This window comes from Pempheris klunzingeri, chromosome 11 (assembly GCF_042242105.1).
Source record: "Pempheris klunzingeri isolate RE-2024b chromosome 11, fPemKlu1.hap1, whole genome shotgun sequence".
Taxonomy (NCBI): Eukaryota; Metazoa; Chordata; class Actinopteri; order Acropomatiformes; family Pempheridae; genus Pempheris; species Pempheris klunzingeri.
Genome location: NC_092022.1, coordinates 21,008,514 through 21,025,287, shown reverse-complemented (window position 1 = coordinate 21,025,287; position 16,774 = coordinate 21,008,514). Strand labels below are relative to the sequence as shown.

Below are 16,774 nucleotides of genomic sequence, written 5' to 3'. Positions count from 1 at the left end.
ACTGGCAACTACCTTTTTTTCTATTAGTCCCTGGGCATTAATATCCGGCAGGGCACCGCAATCAGCTCCACGAGTCTCATTGTTAGACGAAAGAAAGAGATAAAAATGTAAAAAAAAAAAAAAAGCCCCAGGTTTTCAATCAGCGCAACGCAGACAAAAGACAGAATACAGCCTTGCATCGATGTCTTTGTTGTGCTACAGAGGAATAAGAACTGTTGAAAGTAAATCACAAATATTGCCTACAATATCAAAGTTTTTCTTTATGTATTTCATATAAAGATATCCATGGTGACCTACGGTATAAAATATAAATGCAGGCCAGTAAGCCTTAGAAATGAATGGAAGTGTTACAAGGTCAAACACAGAAAGTGCTAGCCATGTGAGCCCGATTTCCTTTGAAATTCTTTTTTCACATGGCCTCAAACCTCGTGCTCCATTTCATTTAATTACATAACCTTTATCATTTTGTAGCAGAGCTTCATACCAAACGTATGTAGATTGCGATATAATCTCTCCACGTTGGATCAGTATCATTCTTGAGTGTTCATCTGTATTCATTTTATCTGAGTGAGGTTCACTAAATCCATAAATATAAACAACATCAGTCCAGTTTTCTATTACATGGACTTATTAGTGAGTAACAAGCTCATTGTTCAAATTAAATTACTGATAAAAAAAAAAAAAGTGTGTTTCACAATTGGGTGAAAAGACATCATTATATATTAGCTTGTAGACAAAGAAAATAATTGTGACCAATACAAATAATGTTAATAACTTAATAACATGCAGCATCGCACTGATAAGACTGAGCACCAGTGCATCTTCAAGTTTTCACCATATAAACACCAAGTTACTGTTGCAACACAAAGAAAGCTAGTGAGGAACTTCAGAAATCATCCAAAACATCGTATCTGCACTGAATGTTGTAGTGTCAAATTGGAGTGTCGAGATATATGACGATAATCATGATCTTTAAAAACATTAAATATTGATATTATGTTAAACATATGGTAATGTCATGTAAATAATCCAGCGCCTCTCAAATCATCTCTGTTTCATACCGTTCTGGCTTTGTCTGCTGTTGTGCTAGATATTTAGTTGGCATTGTCTGATCTGGTTTCTGTTACTAAAATTTTACAACTGTTTTTTTTTTCTTTTTTCTTTTCTGTTGTCCAGCTGCATTCGCAAGGTAAATGCTTGTCAATTTTGGTGTCCCACTGAATTGGTGTTCAACCTGCTAGGGGGAGAAACACACAAAATAGAGTCTACACAAACACTGGAGAGCTAGACTTTGTTGTTAAGCCATAGTAAGCCCTGTAGAACTACTAGTACGTTTTTGTTTTAGTTTGGGAGTTTTGTCCTGTACTGTTTCATGCGGTTGTCTCATCACTTCAAAGAGAGGCTTGTGAGGAAGATACGAGACGGAAGTTAAGACAGTGTGCTCTTTTCTAGTGAGAAATGGCAGCAAATTTCCTCTTGTCTTTCCTTCAAAGCGCCTTGTCCCAGCGCTCCTTCTCAGATAACAGTTAGATTTCTGGTTTCAACAGTCTTAGCAGCCTCTCTCCGCTGTCTTTCCACTGCCGGGGTGTAATCATACTCTTCCCTCACAGCTGTCCAGGTGTGGAGACTGAAGAGATGCTTTACTTTGTGAAGTCACCCATCCAGAACGCGTCAGCTAAGATAGAATCTACAGCCTTTGTTTCCCCCTCTCTCTTTTGTGAAGCTGTAATCCTCTTGTCTTTTAAAATCCCATCGCCTCTTGAAGTCATGCCACATCAACACTTGATGGTAAATTTAGAATTACAAAGGCACATGATGGCATTACAAGAATTGGAACTGGAAGGGTGGTAAAAATGATTTGAGAATCTTAAGGTAAGGTAGCGGAATAAACAATAAAAAGCGAAATAACCACATTTCCCTAGCCTGTCTTCCAAAAACAAGCTCATATTTCCTCCTTTTGTGGCTTTGCTGGCCTCCTCTGATTGCTCTGTTTGACATAATAAAAGATTGTCTTTGCAACAGACTAAGCTGTTTCAGATGTGATGGCTCGTACTGCAGTCAGGATGGATGTTGACACAGAAAGAAAATGAAGAATGGGGATGGGTTCCTATTAAACTCTGAGTTAAAATCCCTTGTGCCTGCAGCACAGGCAGACAGCAGAGCAGTTCAGCTGAGGTACTCTAAAAGCCCTGATTACATCTAAGACGACAGTAAGCAGAGTCGGCATGTTAGGAAGCGTGAAATCATTTTCATAACAATATGTTTTCAACGTCTCACAGATGAGGGAATCAGCAAGGCAAAACATGACACTTTCCTTAACCAGATGCGGCAATTATGCTAAATTATGATTTAATGGCTAACTTTACGGGAACGGGAATACAGTGTTGAGCTTCACTGTTGGAGTGAGAGTATGTTTTAGGTGAAAGACAGAAGTGATATTTCTAAAGAGGAAGGGGAAAGGGGGACAGACTTTCAGGGTTATACTTCAAGATCGTCTCAGACATAAAGCAACTGACCTTGACCGTCACCACCGGCATGAAGGAGACAAGTAAAACATGTCACTGATTTCTTACTCACGTGACCTTCGCAATGGTTTAGGAATGTAATCTTTCCATTGTCAGACCCTGGCGGCAAAGCTGTAATCGTTAATTTTATTGGGAAGGACAGTGAAGACACTGGAGCACACATAGATTTGTTTTAATTGTATGAGGCCACAAATTAATTCTTAAGTTTACTGCAAATAAGGACGCCCCAGAAAGGGTCTGGCATAAAGATTTTACTTAAGTAGCATTGTGCTGACCAGTCACCACTATGCCTTTATGTTTAATCATTTTGTTGCCACGGAAACCAAGTAGTATTTTGAGGAGAAAAATGCTTGGAGAGTACACAGCAGATGTACGTAGTAAGTAGTGCAATTATTAAACAAAAGTACAGAAGGTCAACTGTGTAGTTAGATTTCATTCATTCCTGTAGTCGATGCACACCTAACTGAAGCCATCTTCTCTAATTCTCCTCATTTATTGCAGTAATATAGTATTTAATTGCATCCTTAAGGAATAACTGTTCTGTTGTACACAGAAGTCAAAGTAAAAGTGTGCAATTAAAATCCTGCTCATTATCATTAACATCCGTTACACTTCCTCTGTATTCTGACAGCTGTGCTGCTGTGTAGATCATTTTTTTTTCTCTGTTTCATATTTTAATAATGAGCTGGTCCCAGCTCTGTTGACTATTCATGATGTAGACACAGATTCACCCCTGAGTGCTGGATTTGGACTCGACTCAGATCCCTGTGGGCATGTTGGATACAGTGTTACTCTCAGCTTCCCGCCACCCTCCCATTATTGAATGGCACATTCTACTTGTTGTGGATGATTCCCCTTTTCTTAAAGCATGTCAATCTTGGCAGGTACCACTCGGCAGCCCAGAGAGGGGGAGGTTCCTGGAGTGGACTACAATTTCATCAGTGTGGGGGAATTCCGTGACTTGGAAGAAGGTGGATTGCTGCTGGAGAGTGGCACCTATGATGGTAAGTCACATGTCACAACACAGCACATACGACTGCTACTAGTACTACTCCTCTCCAGCATTACTGGTGAATGACTTGGCATGAATTAATGGATATATATGTACCTGGGTTCCCTTTCCCCATATTGCACTTATAGCTGGTTTACTCATTCTTTGATGAGAATGTAATCCAAATCAATACTTTGCTAATTAGCTTTTATTTAGAAAAGTTTTTGTACGGCCGACTGTAATAAGACAACATTAAAACGGCATTTTGAAAGAAACCTGTTTCCTTAACTATGGTGTCAAAAACATTTGGTATTGGTATCAGTGCCAAAAATTAGGTACCATATTCATCAAAATATTTCAAATATATAGCTTTATTTAGCCTTATTGCACAAATTCCACCACTTTTTCTACTTGTATAATCCCATTTGTTCATGTTGGGATTTGTTTGTAGGATAGTTTCATTGCCCTTACATGCTGCTTATACAGAACGCAGATAGACTTAGCAATAGTTAATAGTTAGCCTTTGCAAACCTAGCTTTTCAGGTGGTCTCAGGCCAGTTGTTTGGACTCCTTCCAAATTTGGTTGACAGCTTTCACACCAACCTTAATGAACTGAACTAAAGGGATCACAGTTGGTGAGAGCAGGTTAGGTGTGAAAACACCCGTTGATATCAGGAAAAGAGGAAAAAAACACTGTCCAAAGACAAGACAACAGTGACCATAGAAACAGAGTATCAAGTTGTCACTAGAGTGCATGGTTCCAGTCCAGCCTGGGGACACGACTGCAGCTGAGGATGAATCCCCACATGATGCCCTGGTTATTAGTTCTCTTGTGAATTTGCTGAGCTGCGCACCGTGAGGTCACCAGGTGAAGTCAACACAACGCCCATATCATCAACCTGTCACAGCACGTGTGAGAAAATAGGAGATAATATATCCCCGGGTGAATTTGTTGCCGAAAAGAACTTCATCCTCGTTCTTTACGCATTGTATTGGAAATTTGTTTGCTATGTAAGAGCTCTGTCGTCCGCCCTGTGTCCCACGTCCACTCGTGGGAGACTGGCCCTTCAACCCTGTACGCCAGTGCACAGGATGAATAATGGGTCTGCTATGCCCTACCAGGCTTAGTGTAACACAACCGCACGAGTGTTGAAGGCACAGATCCAGTGGTAATCATTAATTCCTTGACCTCTGAGTGTCCACAGATAAACTGTTCGATAAACTTTTCACAGTACACAGACAGACAGGCAGCCACACTTGAATGCAGGGAAAGAGAGGGAGGGATATTTATCACCATAATGAATGATTTCCCCATGGTGAGTTAGTCATTGACTACAAATCTGTCACTGGCTGATACAGCCTGTATACTGTAGATTGTGAAATTACAGCCCATTCGCACAGAAATGCACTGCCTGGGAGAAACGTTTTTAAACTTGTGTTAACATGTATTTTGATGGAGTCCAAGCAAGGGAGCAGCACTGGGATATGGCTCTTAGGAGACGCTGCCTGGTTATCAGTTAAATGCATTTGACATAATCCCCTTTGGTCAAAAATACGTTTAAGTTTAGGTGCAACAAAACATGATTTCGATAGAATTTAATGAACGCACCTAATTTAAATATACCATAAACTACCTCTTTGTGCTGCCTAGCACTTTGTGTTGTCTCCATTTTTGTTTGTTCCAGTTTTTTCATCACATGGACTTCATTTTATTTTGTGTCGTGGGTGTAATATTCACACTTTTGATGTCGTGTTTTTACTGTTTCCATGCTGTTTTGCTCCAAAAAGAATTTTCCTTTTGTGGGACACAATCTGAACTGAAGTGAACTTTGAGTCTCAATGGCTCAGGGAAACTCCATTCCTACCTACTTTTTCATTGCAGTCAGTCATTATTCATCTCTCTCTCCCCCCCTCTCGTGGCATGCCGGGCCTCTTCAGTGCACGTTATGTGCCTCTGCCTGAACGAGGCCTTACTGTATCTGTGGCTGATTGAATGGAAACATCGACCTGGGCAGCCATGTTCACAGCTGTGACTAATCCCCCAGACCTGGGAACAACAGGGGCGTGATGTATCCATGGTTAATCTGTAACCAAGAGTGGCACTCACTCCCACTGCTCTGCTGGAGCCAATGTCTGAGACAATGAGCATTTCACAGATTGGTTGTCATATCGCTCGCCAATAATAGAAAGTTATTTCAGAAGGCCAATATTATGAAAATACTTAACCAAGCATAAAAGAGGAAAATTATGTGTGTTTATGAGATTACTCCCTAGCATTAATCCATTACATTTTCAACTCCCGGCAGTTTCTCTCTCTCTGTGCATTCCAAGCAGGTCTTAGCAGCAAAGTTGACTCAGCCGTTGGTGAAGTGAAAATGGGAAGTTTAAACTGAAATGAAAACAAAGAGATTAGTTTGCCAGTTTTTGTTTTACAGAACGATGGAAGTGTCAGGGTTTGAGTAATGCTTGTAACCTTGGCTGTGCCGAAACTCTGAAGAATTCGATTTGCGTGTGTGCGAGAGTGTGTGCATGTATGTGAATTAGGGCATATCCAATTTTCCACCCCTCACTGTGGATGGTACAGTAAAGCCAGTGGCATGAATCATTCAGGACAGAGACAAGGAGCTGAAATGGACAAGTGAAATACAAGGAAAGCAGGTGTCTCTGCCTGAGTTAGCGATGGTACGGTCAGTACAAAATCTGATATAAAGCTGATCTCATCTGAGCTGAAAATGCAGAACTTTTTAACATTTATTTAATCTTCCATGTGCCATTATAACTCACTCACTGACTTTGCTTTTTTAGTCGTCTAATGCAAGGTGGTTGCACATCCATTGCTGTGGTCCTGATAGTAATGGAACTCCATTAGACTGAATACCTGCACAGTCCATTGCTGCAAGACTGGCATGGGAAAGAGCAACCTCGATTACATGTTGGAGATTTAAGGTAGCATCATGGCTCAGGGCAAAAGTGGGCTACTGCAAGGATGCAGTGGAAATATGAGATAAGAGCACATAATCGCACATCATGGATGGATAATAAAAGTCTTGGACAAACAACATGAGTTGAGATGCTTTTATTCTAGCTGACACAGGGTGTAGTTGTGGACCTGAAGGGGCCAATTTGATGGGATGAAAATTATGAAATCCTCTTTGTTTGTGCAACAGAAAACGTATTACCCTCGACAATCATGGACTTCACTGGGGAAGGAAATGACCGTTTACCGTCCCCTTGTTTTGTGGGACCACATTGTCTACAACCATTTTATAATAGGGTCTTTTTTGGGATAATAGGCTTTGTGAAGTATCGAGGTAAAGTTGTGTAGCTGTGGATTAGATAGAAACGGGGAAACGGGCCTGAAGTCACAGAGGAGGGAGGGTGCAAAGGTGCTGTGCTAGCAACAGCTGCCCACTCCGAGGAACTGACAAAACAGAGGCTTGAAAGATTAAGAAGCATCTCAGCTCTTGGACTGCACTGCTGATAACATAGTTGAGTTGGATTAGTGTTGTTATTGCACACATCCAAATAACGTAAGCGAACAAAACAAAAAAAAAAAAAACTGACACAGAAAGTAGAAAAGACAAAAGATAGGGGAATAAAGAGAGAGGGATTAGGATGGATGAAAGCAGCTCAATGAGACAAATAAGAATGACAGTAAAGATAGGAATGAGTGTGTAATTCATACTGGACGTCACTACACAGACCAAAGAGATGAACATAAACCAGAAAGGAAGTTTATGCAGGTCATCTAACAGTCGATCGTGAAAGCTGTGCACCACACACACATGCATAGTGAGTGGAGGAATGCAGGGTTGACAAGGTTGGCTTGTAAAGTGTGGGCATCCATGCCAAGCAGGGCCCGAGTCCTGTGCCAAGGCTGGAGCACAAGATGGGTTTCACCCGCCTGGGGCACTGGCAGTCAGCGACGAGGCCCGGGCAGGCTGGGCACTGCCCAAGAGAGTGGAAGTCCATCATCAATGATTAATGAGGGTCTGTGACTGTGGCTGGCAGGTTCAAAGAGGCAGAGGGATAAACGCAGAATGAGGGAGTTTTGGGAAGGAGATGTTGGAGGCTGAGCCTGACTATAAACCCCTTGAGAGGTTTTTCCCAAACCTCCACAACATAAGGGGGTGTCTCCAGTTTCCATTTGTGTTTAAAAACATTGCCGCAAACCCATTTGCTAGCATTTCACGTAGCTAAATGGCCGTGACTGCATTAATCTTCGCTCCCCAGCATATCCATCACAGCTTATAATGCAAACCCTCACAAGTTGGAGATGAGATACGCTGGCAGCTGCTGACTAAAGTAGATGACGTGACATCGACACGCACATGCACATAAACACACATGGCCTTACTAGTGCTAGTTTCAGCTTGGGGTCTCACGGGGCACAGCAGCCTTCTAGCGGGAAACAAAAATCTTAACAAGAAATGTTCTCTTTGACATGAAACTACTTCTTATTGGCAGCAAATACAACCATGCCTGTGTATTATGAGTGAATGTCTGTGTAATTCACTGACAGTGCCAAGCAAGTGTTGGCCCAGGCTGTTAAAATGAAAATGGCTTTGCTTTACACTGTCCACCCACCACTCTCAGAAGGCTGTAAAAAGAGCTTTAATGTAATAACACTGTGCTGAAATGATCAGCCCTCTGTGGACACTGTTTCTGCTGCTGTTAGCTTTAACACCACCGGTACTTGTCATTTTGCCACCGCGTGACAAAAAAGGAAGCAGGATTGAAATTACATAAACTGTCGAAGACGAAAAATGTTGAATCTGATAGCGTGATCGGTAGTAATATTTTCATCCGCTTTCCTTTTCTGCGGTCAAGACAAACTTGGCTTCTAGTAGGTGAAACATAGTCTCTAAATAGAGATGTCTATGAATCACATCTGTAGTTTTTATCCTCCGAGTAAGTCTTCAGTTTTACAGTTTTGTGTACGTATATGTTTTATACTGTATAATTGCTTGAAATGTTCATGTAGCTGAAATGTTCATGAGTGGGCGACCTACAGTGCAGCATGTTATAGAATCCCAAGGTCAGAAAGTTGATCCGTCATTAGGGAGCAGCCTGTAGGAAGAATATTTCTTTCCAATATATTACAGTCATTCTTACTGTAATTTTATGCCTCCACGCTGGCAAAACCGTGGCGGGAGGGATTATGTTTTCAGGTTCGTCCAATTCTTGTGAATCTGATAACCTAGGAACGCCTCGAGGGAATTTCTTCAAATTTGGCACAAATGTCAAGTTGGACTCGAGGATGAACTGATTAGATTTTTAATGGTCAAAGGTCAAGGTCGCTGTGACATCCTGATATCATAATGTTTTGCAAAAACACTATTCTGGTCAGTATTCAACGCCTCAGCTCAGGAACAGAAGGGGAGATTGTGACCAGATGTCACATTTGGTTGTATACTGAGTTGATGATACTAATCTTGGGTCTGGAGGCAGAGGCATACCTCATGGCATGACATGGTAATTGTAGCTTGCTCCATCTCTTGCTCTCGGTTACATTCATTATAGAAGACTGACTTGACGTATTTATTCAGCGCCCATATCAACAGGTGTCTAGTCCTGTCAACACACACGGTCATGGGGAGCTGTTAGCACGGTGGCTCCCAGGCTTTTTTTTTTTTAAGAATGAACAGTTTCTTAATCCCAGGCCGTAATTAAGGCGGAAAATTTGAGGTGGTCACTCTGACATCATTGGGGTTTCCAAAGGGTGACCAGACATCCTGTTCAAATCAGGACTGTTTTTAGAATTTGCTCTGGCACCCCAATAAGGAAGGCCTTTGTCCTGATAATGAGACTGTTAATGAGGCAGAATTATATATCAGGATCACAGACGGGTTCGATCAACCTTTTTCTTTCTCTCTCGCGCTCATGAAGTGAAGATGGCATCAGTCGCGAGGGAAAGCATAGCGGCTGCCGCCACGTCACTAGACGAGCCGTTTCGCCGGCCAATTGGCAACTATAAATACAGTGAATTTAGAAGATCAACTGGGCATGCTGCTTTCTCTTTTCTGCCAGCCTAATAAATGGGTCGTTGAGAAGAAAATACCTCACCCTCTCAAGTTTGGCTTTTTCTACCCCTTTTGCTCCCATCCTGCTATCCAGATACCCGCAGCAATGTAAGTGGTAGTGAGGCTCTATAGAACTAGTTTGTGCCTCAACCTGTTAACTTGTGGAAACTCAGTGTCACGTGATGCTTCAATCAGTTTCAACACTGAGAATTTCTGACATTCTCTGTATTATAATGATATAATGAAATAAGTGCATTTCTTTTCTTCCTTGTAGGCTGATTCATTGCTTCTGTTTCTGCTAGAATGTGCTGCAAAAAAAAAAGGTGCAATGTCTCTGTAGTCTGTCTTTATTCTTCACCTGTTACATGTTAAGTATTATTTAATCTGATATTCTTTAGTTGCTCTTTCACTTATTTATTAATGATTTATCTATTAGAATCACAAATACCCATGTGTTTGATCTAGTCTGTTTTTGTTATCCATGTTCCGGCTGTTTTTAATAATTAAATCTAATTGTTATTGCTAGAGCAACTTGAAATCTTTGATATGATAAAACATACTATACTCAGTTGTCAGATCAAAAGAAAGATGGGGAGACTTTTTGGTTTCGTTAGAATATTAATAGGATTGAGCAATCCAACTCTATTAAATGGATCTGTGGATAATTAGCAACTACCACCGTATATTACAATATGATTACACGTTGCACTAAATAAAGTAATAAAACTGACTGTAGATGCCAGTGGAGCACTGCGCCTCACAGTCACAAGATATAAATGCCAAATTAAACAGCATTTTGTTTAAATAACTTGAGGTAAAACTAAATTAGGTGCCAAATGAGGTTCAAACAAACTGCTCATTCAATGAACGTAGCCAAAAGACTCGACTCCTCAAAGAAACATCTTACTTAATTCTTTAGGTAACGTTAAAAACACCCAGCCTCCAGTCTTTTGAGTTCTGTTTTTTTTTTTCAGGGTGTATAATTTTACATTCACATTGGATGAAGTTATGATTTCCCATCCATGACTGCATTTCATACAGTGGCTCATTAGTACTGTATAATTACTTTGCGATCCATCTCAGTGCACTTCCCTATTGTGGCCACTGTTTCCCAGCTCCTTGCTAATGGGTACTTACAGAGGCTACGCGTACCTTTGTGTGCTTCAGAAATTGAGGAGTTCACAGAGCAAATTACCACTTCTAATTTAAATCCCTCAATTTGCATTCCGGCGGTAAGCATCCTATTAATTAGAAATCTAGTAAAGGATTTAATGGTTCTCAGTAAGGTACTGATATTAATACTTCATAAATTAAAACACAGATTAATGTAATTACCCTAATCAATTATGATGTATGACTGTGTGTTTGCATGCAAATCAGTCTGTTTTCCACCTTGTTTGTCTTACTTTCAATATGGCAAACAGTAGTTTGATAGGCTTTTGGAACCTTAATTCCCTTGTCACACAATTTCTGTTAATAAGAAAGTGCTCTGTTTTTTCTTTCACTCGCTGCTGCCTCCCCATCCATCCTCCTTTGTTCCCATTCTTGTTTCACTGTCTTCCTCCCAGTAGACTCCTTCGTCACAGTATCTGTCCACTCCCCGATGTGCTGTTTAACTGTTACAATACAATGTTCATCCATTCAGACACAGCTCAGTCTTAACCACGCTGCAATCCCACACAAACAGTGGAGGACTGTGGTTTCCCAGAGACGGAGAACAGCCAGTGAATCAATATTTGTAACATACCACCCCAACGATTTTATCGCCTCTTGGTCTTTTAAGTTTTCGTCTATTCTGTTATTCTTTACTGTCTTGCACAGAGAGAGAAGGTAGTGAGTGGTAAGTGGGTCACCCCTCTGCTACTGTTGAGGAAAGACGAAGACCCGCTCTGTGGAGTAAGGCTGTTTGCTGCCTTAGGCACCAACATGACAGCAAAGGCAAGCTGATGGACTCAGAGGGGCAATTGAGTGCTTAAGAACCTACCTTAGCATAAACGCAGTAGTCACAGTTCCCTAGCGAATGAATCAGTAAATATGACAACACAGTAGACCATGTTTTTTGGCTTTGTTCTGTGGATTGTGACTACTACAGCAGCGTAATACTAAGAAATAGACAGATAGATGAATTAGAAAAACCTTTCCGTCTCTTTTTCGCCTGCTCTTTTGCAAATGGGAAGCCAGCAAGGGGTCATGCCTTGCAAGCTCCTACTAGATGGTAGGTGCACCTAATCAGCAGGTTTGGGTGTTAGATGAGGCAGATGGCACTGTGAGTAAACCATCCCCAGACCAACATTGTGAGCCAGCCGTGACAGTGATAGTCGTATCCAATGGGAACTGGCAAAGATTTGCCTCAAATATTGAGGGGAAAGAACGCTTTCCTTATATCTAGTAAATTGTTCCAAAACCTGGCGTTTTGACAGCGAAAGCTTGTCCTTATGTTATTCCAACCACTACATCTGTGTCAGATATGATTTGTAGCTAACAATCTCTCCCCTGCACATTTAAAAAACAACTTAACCATGGTCTCTTGTTGATCTGGTATCAACAAAGTGATTTTGCTGCGGCACTGGTGCTTTGTTGTCTCTTCCTATTCTGCGGCCAAGAAGAGACAGCAATTCTTTCCAACAGTGTTTAACCTCTGTGACTGCGTTTGTGTGTGTGTGTGTGTGTGTGTGTGTGTGTGTGTGTGTGTTCTGGTATTTCTGTACTCGAGAGACAACAAGAACAATCCTCAAAACAGTGTTGTCCAACAGTTTCCCAGCCCTTCCTCAGTGAGGGGTTGTTGGAGGGTTGTTGGAGGGTTGCACCATGGTTGCGTGATTAAGATTACTTAGAGGTCATTTTTCGGTCAGCAGAGTGTAACGGTTGAGAAGTTATGGCAATGCAATGAACCTATTCAAAGAAAGCGTCTATGTTTCATCATCTTCATTTCAGGCAACTACTATGGGACCCCTAAACCCCCTGCAGAGCCCAGCCCCGTTCAGCCAGATTTGGTGGACCAGGTTCTGTTTGACGAAGAATTTGACACGGAGGTCCAGCGAAAACGCACAACCTCTGTCAGTAAGATGGACAGAAAAGACAGTGCTGCACCAGAGGAGGAAGAGGAGGAAGAGAGGCCTCCTATGGTCAACGGCCTGGCTGGTGAGAGTCACCATTGTCTATTTCTTTTGCTGCTACAATTCTTACAAGTCAATGTAGTGCAGCTGCACACCACTTTTCTCCAAATTTAAACCCCAGAAGTCTTTTGTATGCCCCATTTATTTGTTTTTGTCCAGCAGTTTGTGATGTTATTCTCAAAATGCAAAACTGCAGGATTTTTTTTTCTGTCCTCCTTATCATTCTTTTCTCCACAGCAACATTTTCAGGATTAGCTGTTCTGTATGCAAGGTCAGCACTAAATCACAGCCCCGCAAAGTCAAGAAGTAACTTAAGTCTGCCTGAGATCAATAGAAGCAATCCCTGTGTTAGAAGGATGGACTTTGTCCTTATTTGATACCCCCACAAGGATGTCCTCACATGGCTTACGGCACCAACAAAATCAGAACTTATTTCGGCTAATGATGAGTAGTCCTCATTGTGAGCGTGGTTAGAAAACCAAAAAGTGTTATTATCAAACACTACAGAATGAAATGGTAATGTCAGAATTATGCACCATAATATTACATGATAACCATTCATATGAAATAGTTTTTACTCACAATACCATTCACCCATCTCAAACCAGACAACTGAACAAAGTAGCAGCTTGTGGATTTTTGCTGGCGCAGGCTCCCACAGCTGTCCTGTCCTCTGTTATGGCTTCACTGACGGGCCTCTGACCAGACTCAAGCACACCATGGCCTGGTTCAGTATGACACTGACACTCCAGATTGTTAGCCAAATGAGCCACTCTGCATAAAAAGGCCCAGTGCTGCAAAACAGCTAATTGCCTGTGCATTACATTGCCAGTTTTGTTGTTCGGTGTGTTCCTCTCTTGTCATTGCCATGTTGTTGCTATCGCTAACGCACACAGTATATGTGCTGAACACGCCAAGGAAATGTCAATAGACTGTCAAATTCCCTGGAAATAGTGTGAGCCTGCATGACTCCACAACTATCTGGAATACAAAGGCTAATTCAAAATGATAGATTCTGCTTCCAGGAACATTTATTGCCACCATGTAACTTGTAGCCCTCCTTTAGACATGAAGACAAATGCAGACACACCTGACAAGTACCGTACAAAGGGGTCACCTGACTACAAAATAATAAACAATTGTACAATACATGCTGGGAGTGTAATTCATATATACAATATATTCTCTGAGCCACATACGTATGTACCATAGCAAGGTCATCAGATTTAAAAAGATTGTCTTATATTTATGGCATATTGAAAGAGAAAAAGTGGGCGGCTGTGGGTCAGCGGGTCGTCTATCAATCACGTCGGGGGTTCGATCCCTGGCTCCAATGAGTCAGCATGTCGAAGTGTCCTTGGGCAAGACACTGAACCTCAACTTGCTCCTGAAGTACAGCTTCAGTGTGTGAATGTGTGTGAAAGAATAGTCTCCTCCAACTTAGATTCCTCCTGAATGCCTGATGTGTGAATGTGTGAATGAGGTTGTAATGTAAAAGTGCGTTGAGTGGAAATGACTAGATAAATACAGACTATCTACCAAAAAAAGTTAGAAGTTACTCAGCATGTTGGTACAGCACATAATGCAGAATGCACGGTACCTATAAGTTTTTTTTTCTCTGTTTGTTTTTCTATTTGGTTCATGATTTTGTCACGTGACATGTCAGGTCAGCCCTTTATATGGTTGCAAGATGTGCCTCTGTGTTTGTCATCATGCCTAAAGAAAAGCTTGTGTCTGAAACGTTACACGGCGGCAATAAATGGAGCATAATCTAATGTTGCAGACTCCATATTCTCTAAACTCTCTGTTTTTAATCTTTAACGTGTAACTCCATCCAGCATTTAGGATTAATTGCATTTGGATCAACATGTTTTTACACGCTTTTTTTTTTTTCATAAAACTTTTTTTTCATCACATTTCAGTCATAAAAGCTCTCTGTATAAATTGTATGAACCATGTCAGACATTCACTGGAGGAAGGAGCTTTACACTGTGAGACTTGGTGTGTGTGAAGAGTCAGAGAAGAAATTGTGTATATATATATATATATATATATATATATATATATATAAATAAAAAAAGATCAGTGAGCCTGTAACTGCTCATCTCACATCCAAGAGCAAAATAGAGAAACATTGTCAGAGACTCATCGTCTCTGTGGCCTTGGGCAGTAATAATGGCAGCGTGGAGCCCAGGCAAGAAAAAACAGTCATTGTAGAAGGATGTCACTCCTAATTCTGTAATTCATGAGTTGTCTAATCTGAAATGCAATTTATTATACATTTATCAGCATGTGGATGGACTGGATTGTTTGAGCGGTGAGGAGGTACAACAAAAGAGGTAGCAAAAGACATATTGCCGTACCTCAAAGGCAGTTTAATAATAGGCATGCATTGCTATTAACAGCCAGATTTCTTTTGTTTCCTTTTAGCATCCTCACCAGTTTATGGAAGCCTACATGTCCACATCTGCAGCAGCCCAGTTTATATTTCTCTGCAAGGGCTGAAAACTGCAGTAACCCTGAACAAGTGCCTGTATGTAGTCATTCATTTTGACTTTATAAGTGCAGGAACCCAGCTATGGTTCCATCGTGAAAAAGAGGCCCCAGTTTCAGCACAAAAGGCTCTTGGCTTCTCCCAGTCAACAGCTGTCACTTTCCATCCCTGCCATTCAATTACCCCAGCCAAACAGACTGAGCATTGAATGCCATGATGAAGCTAGGTCATACACAGCCAGATGAAAACCTGCAGATAAGAGCCTCGCACTGACAGGCGCGCATCAAGATTAGGCAAATACACACACATGCAGCAGCCTGTGTGATACTAATAGACTTGTGATGTGGCGCTCGCGGCTGGGCTGAAGCATTGGTCAGCTCTGCCCTTGCCTTGGAGGCAGTTCCCAGTACATCGCTGCTGACATGCAAATCCTATGGCAATTGCAGCGCTTCCGTCCTCTCTCCGTGTACTCTCTCTCTCTCTCTCTCTCTCTCCCTCTCTACCCCTTCCTCTCCTGTGGATGTGACCGTCCACCCAGTCTACAGGGGAAGATCAGCTCGAGCAACAGCAGCAGCAAGGAGAGATGCAAAGAGCCCAGAGGAGCTCCAATGGCGCCACACTCTCACCCCCTGTCTCTTTCTCCTTCTACCATCTCCCATACCCCTACTCCCAACCCATTCCCTTCTCTGTCTCCATGCCCGTGTCACTCTCCCCATGCCGGGCCACAGAGCACAAGGACAAGGCGGAGTGGAGGAAGACGGTGCCCAGCTACAACCAGTCAGCTGGGGCTATGGACTTGCGTGCGTGGACCACACAGGATGAAAGTCAGGAGCCTTTGCCTAAAAACTGGGAGATGGCCTACACAGAGACCGGCATGGTGTATTTCATAGAGTAAGTAGCCTCTCATCTGCTACTTGTTTGCATTGTTTTGGTCCTATTACTGTCCCATTACATCGACATTATGCTAATCCCACTCCCAGTACTCCCCCCAATTCATCTCTTTTACTAACATGGAAAGCCAAATGTGTCAAGAGATCTGGCAGTGAGTCCTCTCTACTCCCCATCAAGCGCATTTCTCTGTACTGTATCAAACCAGCTGTTGGACAGGGAGGCTGTCTGTAGGCTCAGCAGTGGCAGTGGTGTTCTCCTCAATTAAGTTTCCCTTTTATTTCCCCTGTGTTTGATGTCGGGTTTGTTGGCTTGTGCTAAAAGCAGCAGGCCTCCATTGTTTACCTGGTCTGTTAGTGTGGCAAGCAGTCAATGCTGAGCCGCTGACAGAGCCAGGTGCTGCTGCTCGCTGCTAAATCAATAGCCCATTCAGCCAGCCAGAGAAACAACAGGCTAAAAGGAGCTCGCCACCCCTGACCTGCTCTCTCAGTTCTGCTCTTTATGATCTCTGCAGCTGCTCACTCTTTTCTGCCTGTGGTTTATGTATTCCTGCTCTTTACTCTGTCCCATTCTCTCTCTCACTCTCCTTGTTTTACCTCAAAAGGATCTCTGGGCTTTGTGTAAAATGGTACTAATATTTTTTTAATAAGCCACTTGATCCCTAAAGATTTAGAAGTTAGCGCTGTTTGTTTGTTAGAGCTGCTGATATGGCTCCTGGGTAAAGTGTCTCCTGACAG

General features: G+C 42.0%; 1 protein-coding gene across 1 annotated transcript in view; it reads left to right on the top strand.

The window, feature by feature from the left end:
• magi3a (membrane associated guanylate kinase, WW and PDZ domain containing 3a) overlaps positions 1 to 16,774 on the top strand; it is a 108,976-nt gene that overhangs the window by 67,088 nt on the left and 25,114 nt on the right. The window contains exons 3-5 of the mRNA XM_070839038.1: positions 3,410 to 3,529; positions 12,474 to 12,680; positions 15,878 to 16,040. Of these exons, the coding sequence (XP_070695139.1) occupies positions 3,410 to 3,529; positions 12,474 to 12,680; positions 15,878 to 16,040 (490 nt within the window). The remainder of the gene's footprint in view (positions 1 to 3,409; positions 3,530 to 12,473; positions 12,681 to 15,877; positions 16,041 to 16,774) is intronic.